The sequence below is a fragment of the Carassius carassius genome, chromosome 35, assembly GCF_963082965.1.
Source record: "Carassius carassius chromosome 35, fCarCar2.1, whole genome shotgun sequence".
Lineage (NCBI taxonomy): Eukaryota > Metazoa > Chordata > Actinopteri > Cypriniformes > Cyprinidae > Carassius > Carassius carassius.
This window is the reverse complement of record NC_081789.1, coordinates 19,974,243-19,985,816: the sequence shown is the minus strand read 5'-3', so window position 1 is coordinate 19,985,816 and position 11,574 is coordinate 19,974,243. Positions and strand designations below refer to the sequence as shown.

The 11,574-nt window shown below is 36.4% G+C and overlaps 1 protein-coding gene across 1 annotated transcript; it reads right to left on the bottom strand.

Moving 5' to 3' along the window:
- Positions 1-60: 60 nt before the first annotated feature.
- adipoqa (adiponectin, C1Q and collagen domain containing, a) lies at positions 61-2,834 on the bottom strand. The gene is made up of 3 exons (XM_059524154.1): positions 2,425-2,834; positions 2,108-2,342; positions 61-998 (listed from the first exon to the last, which is right to left on the bottom strand). The coding sequence occupies exons 2-3, from the start codon at positions 2,331-2,333 to the stop codon at positions 448-450; spliced, it is 777 nt and encodes a 258-aa protein (XP_059380137.1). The 5' UTR covers positions 2,334-2,342; positions 2,425-2,834; the 3' UTR covers positions 61-447.
- Positions 2,835-11,574: the final 8,740 nt, after the last annotated feature.

Genomic DNA, 11,574 nt, shown 5'->3' with positions numbered 1-11,574 from the left:
AAACAGTCAGTGATAATACAATAATCTGCACCAAATTAGCATAAAAAAATACTCAACAGCTGTCAAGCTATTTTGGTTTATTAAAAACTATGACATACAAATGTCATAATCAGAAATCTAAATAAAATATAATTATAAGTTCATAACTCAGTACGTATGGTGGTTTCTGACCTTGAACATTGATTAAAATATCAGCAAGGATGAAGTATGCTAAACTGCACACCAGCTGTTGTACTGTGAGGAAGCCAGTTGGCTAGATGTGACATGTTTAGCGGGTGGGCAGCCAGACACCCTATGAACATATCTGGCCTATAAATCTAAAAATGACAGGTCTTATGACCGTATCAAACACAGACACACACAGCAAATAATCTCTTCGTGGCTGCATTAAGATGACTGATTATTCCATGAGATTAAGTGGATACAAATACATCCACATAGACAGCGTCAGCGTCTGCGGTTGTCAGTTGGGTTGCTTAAGATTTTAGGAGTAAAAAGGAAGCCAGTGAAGGTGGAGTCGTTGTTGGTATCTGCATAAATCCCTGCATCAAATATGTCATCATACAACTGTAGCCAAACCTCATCTCCAGAAGACAGATTTAAAATCACCCCTCCAGAGGCCTGATCCAGATTTCCACTGTGGAACTGGTCAAGTGTAAAGGCCACAGTCCGGCCGTTTTTAAACATAGCTACCTTGGTCTCCTTCCCATTGATGGTAAGATGATATGTAAAGTAATAGATCCCAGGGATGGCACAGCGAAACTTTCCGGAGATGTTGTTGTAGTGGTGCTGCTCATTGTAGAAGGTTTTAGTGAAGCGGATGGGAGCTCCACTGGCTGGGCTGGTTTTACCTGTGAGTCCCATGCTAAAAGCAGAGTGGTAGGGGAAGGAACCCTCTCCACTATGTCCTTTCAGACCGGGGTTTCCAGGAAATCCTCTTTTTCCTGCAGGTCCCTCATCCCCTGCTTCACCTGGCTCTCCATTCGGTCCTTTGGGGCCTTGAAAAAGATAACTGAATAGATGATTTTTTGCAGAGTCAAACCTTTTATATTGTTAACTGAGAATAATCCATAAAGGTATATTCACCAAAGTAAGTCAATCAAAAAACAAAACTTTTTTTTTGAAGATTTGGACTCCAGTTTAGGCTGAGGGTGACATCATTGAATTTTTTTTTAGTTATCGGAAATACCAATGATGTTTTACTTGAGTATTTCTGACTTTTTCTCATTTAGGGTCATGGAGATGCTTGCAAATGTGCCAACAATCCAGTGTGTTGTGGAATGCATAATTACGGTATTTGCAGGTCAAATTAATCTGCATGTTTTATGATCATAGGCAGCTGCACAAACCCAGAGATGAAATATTTTATGATGGATCTGATGTCCATTTTTCAACTACCCTCTGAGGGTATTTACACTTATGTATTTGACAGCCACTTTTACGTGTTTATAGTTTTTACCTGATTTTTTAAATGTATCATACTGTGATTTTGGATTAATTGTACTTAATCCAGTTAGCGTTAATTTAGATGTCAACATTAAAGTGTGGTTTATGTGTGCAAATACTTTTTGTGAGCACTTGAAAGGATAGTTTAGCCAAAAACGTTTTATTCTGTCATTAATTACTCACTCTCATGCTGTTCCAAACCTGTAAGAGCTTCATTCATCTTCGGAACACAAATTAAGATATTTTTGATGAAATCCAAGAGTTTTCTGTCCCTGCATAGACAGCCATGCAACTGACTTGTTCAAGGCCCAGAAAGATAGTAAGGACATCGTTAAAATAGTCCATGTTACATCAGTGGTTCAGCTGTAATTTTACGACGCTACAAGTATACTTTTATGAGTGCAAAGAAAACAAAAATACATTTTTTATTAAGTTTCATAACATTATGGTTAAATCATTGATGTCACATGGACTATTTTAACGATGTCCTTACTACCTTTCTATGCAGGGTCAGAAAGCTCTTGGATTTGTTTTCTGATGATTTACAAATGTCTTACGGGTTTGGACACGAGGATGAGAATTTTTTCAAGAAAAGAGACAGAATTTTCTTTTTTGGCTGAACCATCCCTTTAATACTATTAACAGTCTGTAAATAAGTCACCTGGATCTCCATGATCTCCCTTTTCTCCCTCACGCCCATCACGTCCGTCCCGCCCGGGAATGCCATTGAACCCTGGAGTGCCAGGAACACCCCTCATCCAGCGGGCACAAGGTTCCCTCTGGTCTTGCTCAGCCAGCTCTGTGTCCTCCTCCTGAGAGACACTCGGTCTGGCTGCCATTAGCACACAAAGCACAACTATCCATGCAGGCTTCATAGTGAGATGCATGTGATCAATCTGTTGCGAAAAGACAAAAACAAAAAAACTTTTAGAAAAGTAAAGGGATAATTTATGATTAAACAAGCATGTTTTGTCCTACCTGGTCATCAACAGTGTGTCAATACACTCTTTTGTGTGGAGTGATAGCCTGAGCTGTTGTCCTTTTGAGACCTTGTGTGCAAGTTTTTTTCTGCGCTTGTCACTCCTAAAAATATCTGAGTGGACATGCAAAGCAGCTGTTCGTATTGAACAACCGGTCATACTATCACACTGAGATAAAACAGTGTTTGAGTTTTGTATATTTATTGTTGTTGATTCTTTCCTGCTGCCTGATAGTCAGTTTAATTCACACTTGGCATTACACTAGCTATTATCTGATTACTTTAGAAGGTTTCTGAATATTGTTAGGGGTATATGCTTATTTAAGAAAGGTAGAGGAACAAATTACTGCCTAGTATCCTACTAATAACCCATTTTGTCTGTGATCTATTTATACAATTTACCTATACAAAGAGCTGCTAGCATGAGAACAGGAGGAACTACTATATCAAAATCATTTGGCGCCCCCTTGTGGCAGATATAATCTGTGCCTCAGGTGCTCAAAGGCCTACTGAGAAGTTAAGATAGATATGAATACAAATAAAATTATGGATATATGGGTTTAATTCAGAAAGCATGCTTTATTTTTTATTTGTTTGACATTCTATTCATAAAAAAAAATCATTTTATTAAGAAAGCATGCTTTATTTTATTTTATTTAGTCAGTTTTGTCATCACAGGAATACATTACATTTTAATGTATATTAAAATGTAAATTGGTTATTTTAAATTGTAATCATATTTCACAGTACTTTTACTCTATTTTTATATTAAAGTTTTGCCTTAAGCCTGGCTCACACTGCAGCAGTTTCAGCCCGATTTAGCCCCGATTTCCTCCTCCCAAGAATCGGAGCAAACATCTTGTCATGCACCTCGATTGGTCCCGATGTTCGGCGCATTCACAGATCGAATCTTGTACCTGCCGATCTGTTCGCACACAAACCGGGGCCAAACTGAGAAAGTCAAAATGTGTTACATTGTGCCCCACTCTCCCCTATATTCCCACAGTATTCACGAAACCGTTCTCTGTAAGAATAACAGATTTAATGGCCTGGAATTTTATTTATTATAACTAGAATTAAATGCAATTCTGTTGTTTGAAGCACTGTCAAGGCTACCTCGTGTTTTGATAAGATTAGGACAACAGAGCTCAACGGACATGGCAATTTAAGTATAATAATGGATAATGTTGTCATATACCTATTACTGACATAATTTTCCAGGTCTTTATAAGGATTCTCAGAATTAATTAGATGCTTCATTAAAACATGAAAACAGATATGAAGGAATTCTCCATTCTCTGCTCTTCCCATCTTTGTTCTGCTGTAAAAGGTCAGTGTTCATCTCACACAGCTCCCTGTGCGCTACCTGACACTTTTCTGGACTATTTGTATTACTCGTACTGATAATAAAATGCCAACATATTTTGTTTAAACATTGTTTCGCGGAAATGCCATGACTATGAATAATCATCCTCCTATTTCACCTTCGAATCAACAACATCAATCTACTACCGTGTTTTTTAGGCAGATATCAGTAGAATGAACACATTGGGTGTTGTAAGAGCAAGAAAATTTTATTAATAATTGCTTATAATAGGTTAGTCTTACATATACAGGGGGTTTATTAATCCTATAAAGGCCCCTAAATTATGAATATGATTGTTGAAACACAATCTACTACATTTTCTGTCATCTCATTAATAGTTAATATATATTTAGATTTTTTAAGCAAGTAAAAGGCCTTTTAGTAAGTCTTTATGTTGTAAAATCTGTGCTTATGAGTAAATATAAGAATACATTTTATATTGCAAGATGAAAGCAACTTAAAACTTAAAAAGAAAAATCACATAAAAATGTATCAAATATGATTAATTCATTTATTCTCAAGGAACATTTATTTGTACATTCCTTAATTTTAAACACATCAACTGTCGACATTTAAACCATAATGACTATAAAAGCTATTTAAATACTAGCATAGATTTAGAGGAGCATTTTAGAGCCGTTTATGCCACAGAAGTTTTGTTTTTATCAAACTTGGGAGAGAAAACTGGAGGGGTACATGTAAGTTAACTAACACAGCAAGTAATTAACCTCAATTTTAGAAGAAAGCACTATATTTAGTACAGAGACCTAAAGGAGATTCATTCTACTGAACCAGACAGCTCCTGCAAACGTAACAAGCATCTGCAGGTAAAGCCATCATTCAGGACACACTTACACTAATCAGTGTCAAAATGTAAACAAGTGTGCACTGGTTACCAGGGAAACAAATGAGCAATCTGAGTTTCAACCCCAAGGTTCAGAAGATATGAGGAGGAAAAGCCCTTTGAACAGCTTGAATGGTATAAGGCAAACCAAATAGGCTTATCTTAGCACTGCAGTGGTTTCCAATATGTGCAGTTAGAGTCATTTCGTTACTGCTTGTTTGCAGCCTAATAGGATCCCTCTGGAATTGGATTATACAGGTAATAGGGGAATAATACGGTGAGGGGTTTGTTGCGATTATGACAGCTTCGTTCGGGAAAGAAAAATATACAGTTACAGCTGAAAATAAGTTTTCATGACGTCCCGTGTTAAAAAATAAATGGGTTTAAAGCATATTTTTTGAATGGATATCATTGGAGGTAGAAAGTCGTCAGGCTGAAGTTTGAGGAAAAGTTCCCAAAGCCTGTCAAAGTCTAACTTTCTCTCATTGAAGACGGCTCAGCTAAGCTACTAGTTAGCTCAAAGAGAGCACGCTGCTGGATAAACACTAGCCAATCCCCTTAATCACAAATGGGGATGGAATAATGAAAATAAGGGGAAATTTCATTGTGTGCCAGTAAACTTAATGTTTGATTAAATAGCCTGTTCAGTAAGTTCACCTTCCATACGGCTATTGATTAGCTTTATGAAAGTCTCTGCAAACAATTACCTCTGAACTTAATACATCTGAGAGACTTAACCACATAATAAGATGAACACATTTCTAAAATAAAAACCAGGCATATCACTACTTCTGTGCTTATTATATAATTGAAATTTGGAATTAAAAAAATATATGACTTTGGTTATAACTATGAGGCCTTTATTTACATCCCTGTATATAATAGGTTGACTTTGTGCTAGCAGCTTGACAGACACCTTATAGCCTCAATATTTTTTTCCTGTTACAGCTTAATTTTTGTAATGAATAATAACAAAAAATCTAAAATGAATAACCACATTATTAAAATATGACATAATAAATGCTATGATGTATTTTTTTATTTAAATAATAATACGTATTATTTCTCTTTTGACACTATAAAAATGGGGACATCTTCAGAGAAAGGGCATCTCCACCTGAAGATGAGCCACAAAAAAATAGGAACTGTCTCCAGAAAACAAAGATGTCTGGCCATCCTAACATATGACTTCGAGGATGGCAACTGTGCTGGCTTTTAATGAAGATTCATGGCAGCATGGCAGATCATTTCTCAAAGTCCAGATATTAAGTTTTTATGAAAATCATTCGGAAGAAACATCATTCAAACCCTGGAAAGCAGAAGAAAATTAATACGCTATAATTCTCTGGGCTGTTCCTCTGTATTTAGGGGATATTTATTACAGTTCATTAGGTGAGAGGTGTCTTGAGTGCAAGACTTACAAACACAGCAGATGAACATGCTGTGATAGATGTGGCCATACACTGCTAGGATTTTATTGCTGGGATATGAGAGGCCATGGGCAGATTCCTTTGGCCTCAAAGCACATGAATCATCATAACGGCGAGTAACTGGGGATAGTCTAATTGACATGCTGGAAAATTATTAGATTTTTTTTATGATGTCCCACGAACATCTTACAAATACACTTTTACTTTGCTGTCAAACTGCAACCACAACGCCTACACCTGTAAAATATGTACAGTATAAATCGATAGACAGATAGAATTACTTGTGCAACCAGGCATACCTCAAGCAACTTAACTATAGCATGAAGCTAGTGTTTGTAGATGTTATTTAGCATGGGTAACACTGGGCTGTGTACAGATGGGACAGGTACAGACAGTCCATGGCACTCCTCTGATGCCACAGCAAGTCGTCCAAGCAGCCTTCACTTGATGGATGGCTTTTATTTTGCTGTCAGCCTTGAACTATTCTGGTGTTTATCTTATTAGCTTCTCCAGATACACTGTCATTTATCTAAGCCAGTCAAGGCAGAGGAGATTTTACCACATGTATCATTTAATAATAATTTGTATTTAACTTTCTAAGGGTTTCTGATTAAATAATTTGTAATAAATTTGTAGACCTATTTTTTATTTTTATTTTTATTTTTTAAGTATTTTAATATTTTCACTATTTAATTTCCCCCATAGTAATTTCAATGTTCAGGCAACACAGCTTTGACTTTGGACTTTTTATTTATTTATTATTAATTAATGTTTAATGATATAGAATTAAACGTTTTCATTTTAAATAATTATTTCGTGGTGGAAATCACATTTCTAAATGTTTTGAATCTAATGTCCAGATTCTTTGTTTTGTTAAGACTATTTCACATAGGTAGAGTTTTAGGCATAGTAAATACACACATTTAAATAATATTTTCACATTATTTGTCAAAATTATAGCTTGATTGGGAACTAATAAAAATATTCTGATATTTACAACTTTATAACTCATATAACTGTATATATATATATATATATATATATATATATAGAGAGAGAGAGAGAGAGAGAGAGAAAGAGAGAGAGAGAAAGAGAATATGTGACCCTGACATATGTGACCCTGACCCTGAATATGCAATTCCCAACAATATACTGTTTGGGTCAAAATTATTGATTTTTCTTTTATGCCAAAAATCATTAGGATATTAAGTAAAGTTCATGTTCCGTGTATTTGGTAAATTTCCTACCATAAATATATCGAAACTTGATTTTTGATTAGTAATATGCATTTCTAAGGACTTCATTTGGACAATTTTAAAGGCGATTTTTTTTGCACCCTCAGATTCCAGATTTTCAAATAGTTGCATCTCAGCTAAATACAAACTATATATCAATGGAAAGCTTAGTTATTAAACTTTCAGATGATGTATAAATCTCAATTTCATAAAATGTTGCCTTATGACTAGTTTTGTGGTCCAGGGTCACATATATAACAATGTATAATACACAAAGTACTAACACAAGTACACACACACACACACACACACACACACACACACACACACACACACACACACACACACACACACACACACACACACACACACACACACACACACACACACACACACACACACACACACACACACAGACACAGATTTCAAGAAACGTGAGTGAAATTCAAAACAAAAACAGCCCACTTGATACTCAAAACTACCCCAAATGTGTTCTGGGGGAAATTGGCAATCAAAATCGCTTTAAGATTGCATTATGGGGGAAAAAATCTCCTTCCAGGGGGTTCTACCTAGGTTGACATCATGTGTACCTGTGTACTAAAAAACAACCTCAGCATCAGTATAAAAGTAGCCCAATTCAGCAGAATAAAAACACGGACTTGGCAACACTGGTGAAATTAGGTGCACACTCTCTTCACTTGATGCCATAACTTTCTTGACCTTTGACACACACTCAGCCCATGTGTTATTCTACCTCTGTTCTCCTTTGAACACCCATACTAGTTTACTTTCCCTTATCTGTTTTTCTGGAGAATGCAAGAAGCTTGCTGACTGTCTCCAAGGCCCTGTAATGCATCAGTGCACTGTGATGATCTTTGCCTGAGGTAAACGGCTGTGAAACAGCACTTTCTTACAGCTAAAACTCAAGAGATTGAGATGCCTTCAGGAGCACAGTTTCACTCATATCGCAGGAGTCCCGTCACTTCAATTAGCTTCTTCAGTAGTGTGTGCCAAGGGAAGGAAGCGCTTAAACGGTTCTTATTGCTGATTTTATTTTGTGATACTATTCAGTTACAAAGTAAACTTTCAAATTAAGTATTTTGGCAACAGACAACAGATGGGTTTGATGCCTGAAGCCGCTCAGAAATCGCAGACTTAAAGTGAAGCGTCTGAGAGCGTGACATAACACAACAAATGCGAAGTATCTTTCATTGGGCAACCTCCCTTGATAACGTGAACATCTGTGTGCAATACTGTTAGCTGATTCATCATGATCAGATGATCTCCTAGTGGAAATAAACTGCAGGGTAAATATAAATCTGTAGGTATTATTATACCATAGAGCAGATGAAGTTCTGCAGTTCTTATTATGACAAAAACAAGAATTGTTGAATATTTACAGCACATCTTAATAATTTTGTGATTGAAATGATATAGTATTTTGGAAATCACATTTTTCAATAGCTAGCATTTTATGTATCTTAAATACACACAATTTATGTATATAATCAGTGTTGTTACTGCTAACATTAGTACAAAATCTGAAGTTGGTCATGAAAAACTGCTTTCTAGTTAAAAAAAATAGTTATATGAAATTCAGTTGATTTCAATTATACTTTTTTACATTCAAATTGAAATTCTAAATTCTGTTTACTACTTTAGCACGAATCAAATTCAAATTCAGGAACTTAAAATGCATTCTAAATTAAATTTTGAATGAAGCACAACCCTAGATTAGTTACAATGACCACTGCGATGGCAGAATGCTTTAATCCACACTTCTAACAATTAGTTAATCGCAGCTACTGCACTCATAATATTGATTATGTTTTCGATTACTTGTGCAGTCCTACATCTGGCTATTTATCAGATGAAGTTGCTGGCGTTGCGGGACCTGACAGGTCTATCGTGGAGCCACGGCCTGCTGTGTGAATAGCAGCCAAACAGCACTGCAGGGATTTACCTTTGAAAATATATAAGAATGAGAGGATAACACTGCTCAGAATGGATGAACGAGATCCTCCCTTATCTCCATCTTCATGACCATCCCTACACTCAGCAAGGGCAGTCGGCTGATTGTGATGAATGGATAAAGAAGCGATGACAAAAAAATGAGGCTGTCAAGCTTTTAGCAGATGCTGTGATCTATCTATGCCATCTAGGGGACAGTGGATTTAGGATACTGAAGGTATAAGCAAATCTTCTGTTTGCCTGAATGCTAAAAAAAAAACTTTTAATCAACTGTGACTTTCTGCTGTAAAGAAGACATGGCAGTCAGTGTTGGGAAGAAAACACTTTTAGTAGCATAACAAAATGTAAACCCAATTTGTCTGACACCCTCTGTACTGAAACAAAGATGGCAGCTCAATTAGTTTTTGAAAGAAAATCTCTTCAAACACATCTGTGGATTTACAGATACAATGTGGATTGATGATAATATAAACCCTTATTTATGCCAGAAACAGGGCGTCCAGGCGGACGGGCTCCCAGCTGCTCCCTTCGGGCAACGTCTGCCATGTCTGAATGCATATGTGGCAGACACTGCCAGGGCTGATGTGTCAGTGATGAAATATAAATAAAGTAGAACATTTTGCCCAGCTGCCAATTAGCACTGGACACAAGACCAGAAGCCTGAGATTACGAGTCAAACAACTCAGTGGTTTTAAAGTTTAATTTAAAGGGATAGCTTCATCTGAAAATGAAATTTTGTCACTATTTACTAAACAGCATGTTGCTCCACATCCCTATTTCCTCTGAAAAATGTGAACAACATTAAAGTCCAAAACCACCAGGTCTTTTCAAGGTTATTAGTGGGGGACAGTTCAGAAACTCTTTCTGCATGTTATGTCAATTCACCAGTAGGTGGCGACAAGCGACTGTTTTTATGAGCAAGTCGATTAAATCAGTCAAAAGATTTGTTCAAAAAGGCTGACTCATTCATGATCAGCCATTTATTGAGCGATTTGTTCAAAAAAGTGAATTCATTTAGGAATTAACAAGTGACTTTCTATGTGACAGCATCATTTTATTATTTCTAAAAACAAGACAAAACACCAACGCTTTGCTGCCGCTGCTTTGTTTGGAAATATTTCCAATGGCATTGTAAAAACAGACAAAATGACCTGCAATGAATATTGTGGCTAAAATGGAAGTTCCTCAATATTAACGTATTTAATGTATTAAATCAATATGACACAATAGTTGTAACTGAACATTTTTGAATAGCAAGGGGTTGTTCACACAGAACACGTTTTTCACGTCCAACTGCTTTTCAGTTGTTTTTATATATAACCATGCAGTTTTTGAATGTTACACTCAGGTCTATGCAGTAAGCCTTGAACATGACATGGTGTTCTAAAAATGCAGCGCTTAAGTCAAAAGTATTTTAACTAAAGAAAATAATTTTAAAAAACATGTCTCCAGACCTAGCATTTTTTCTTTGCAAAATGTAAAAAAAATGCTCTTTGTAAAATGCTGGCTTGTGCACATTTAAAACATCAGTGGTAGAGCATTGTGTTAGCAGCGCAAAAGGTTGTGGGTTCGATTCCCAGGGAACACATTTTAGGTAAAAAATGTTAGTCTGAATGCACTGTAAGTCGCTTTGGATAAAAGCGTCTGCTAAATGCCTAAATGTAAATGCATTGTCCACTTTCACTGTGTCTTTTTGGTAGCCATGGCCGCTATAACTGTAAAATGTGAATTAAAAAAAAAAAGTTTTCGAATGACATGGGAATTTACATTTTCAGGTTAACTATACCTTTAAAAGCATGACCAGAATAGAAACCCCACTCCAGTGGCCTGACAACAGCAATCTGAATATAGTGTATGACTCTAGATTCTGATTACAGATAACTATATATCAGGCCCCAGAGCTCACAGCAGCAGGTGCACAAAGCAACCATGGTTTAGTCTTTGTAATCAAGCTCTAATATGTTTTGGGACCAATACCATTTACACCATTAAACAACAGGTGATAGCCAAGGGACATGGTTTGTGACATATCTGGCCCGAGTAAAATAAAATGAGATGAGCGATAAGTAAAGGGCAAATGTAATGAATCATGCAGGACAGGTAATTCATTCAAACTCTATTGCCTGTGCTAATGAACACAGGGAGGTCATGCGTCCCAGTAGACCTATGCTTTTTATGATCATTCCCACCACCTTCATCTCTCTCTCTCATTTCCTTCCTTTAATGGGATTTGTGGCTCCCTTGCAGAAAAAGAGCTCCCATGCTGAACCTCATACATGAACATATGTATAATAGACCAGAAA

Excerpts from the sequence above, each read along its gene's own strand:
- adipoqa (XM_059524154.1), bottom strand. The coding sequence starts at position 2,333 with ATGCATCTCACTATGAAGCCTGCATGGATAGTTGTGCTTTGTGTGCTA. Across the intron at positions 999-2,107 it reads GGGAGATCATGGAGATCCAG|GCCCCAAAGGACCGAATGGA; the intron begins GTGACTTATTTA and ends ATCTTTTTCAAG.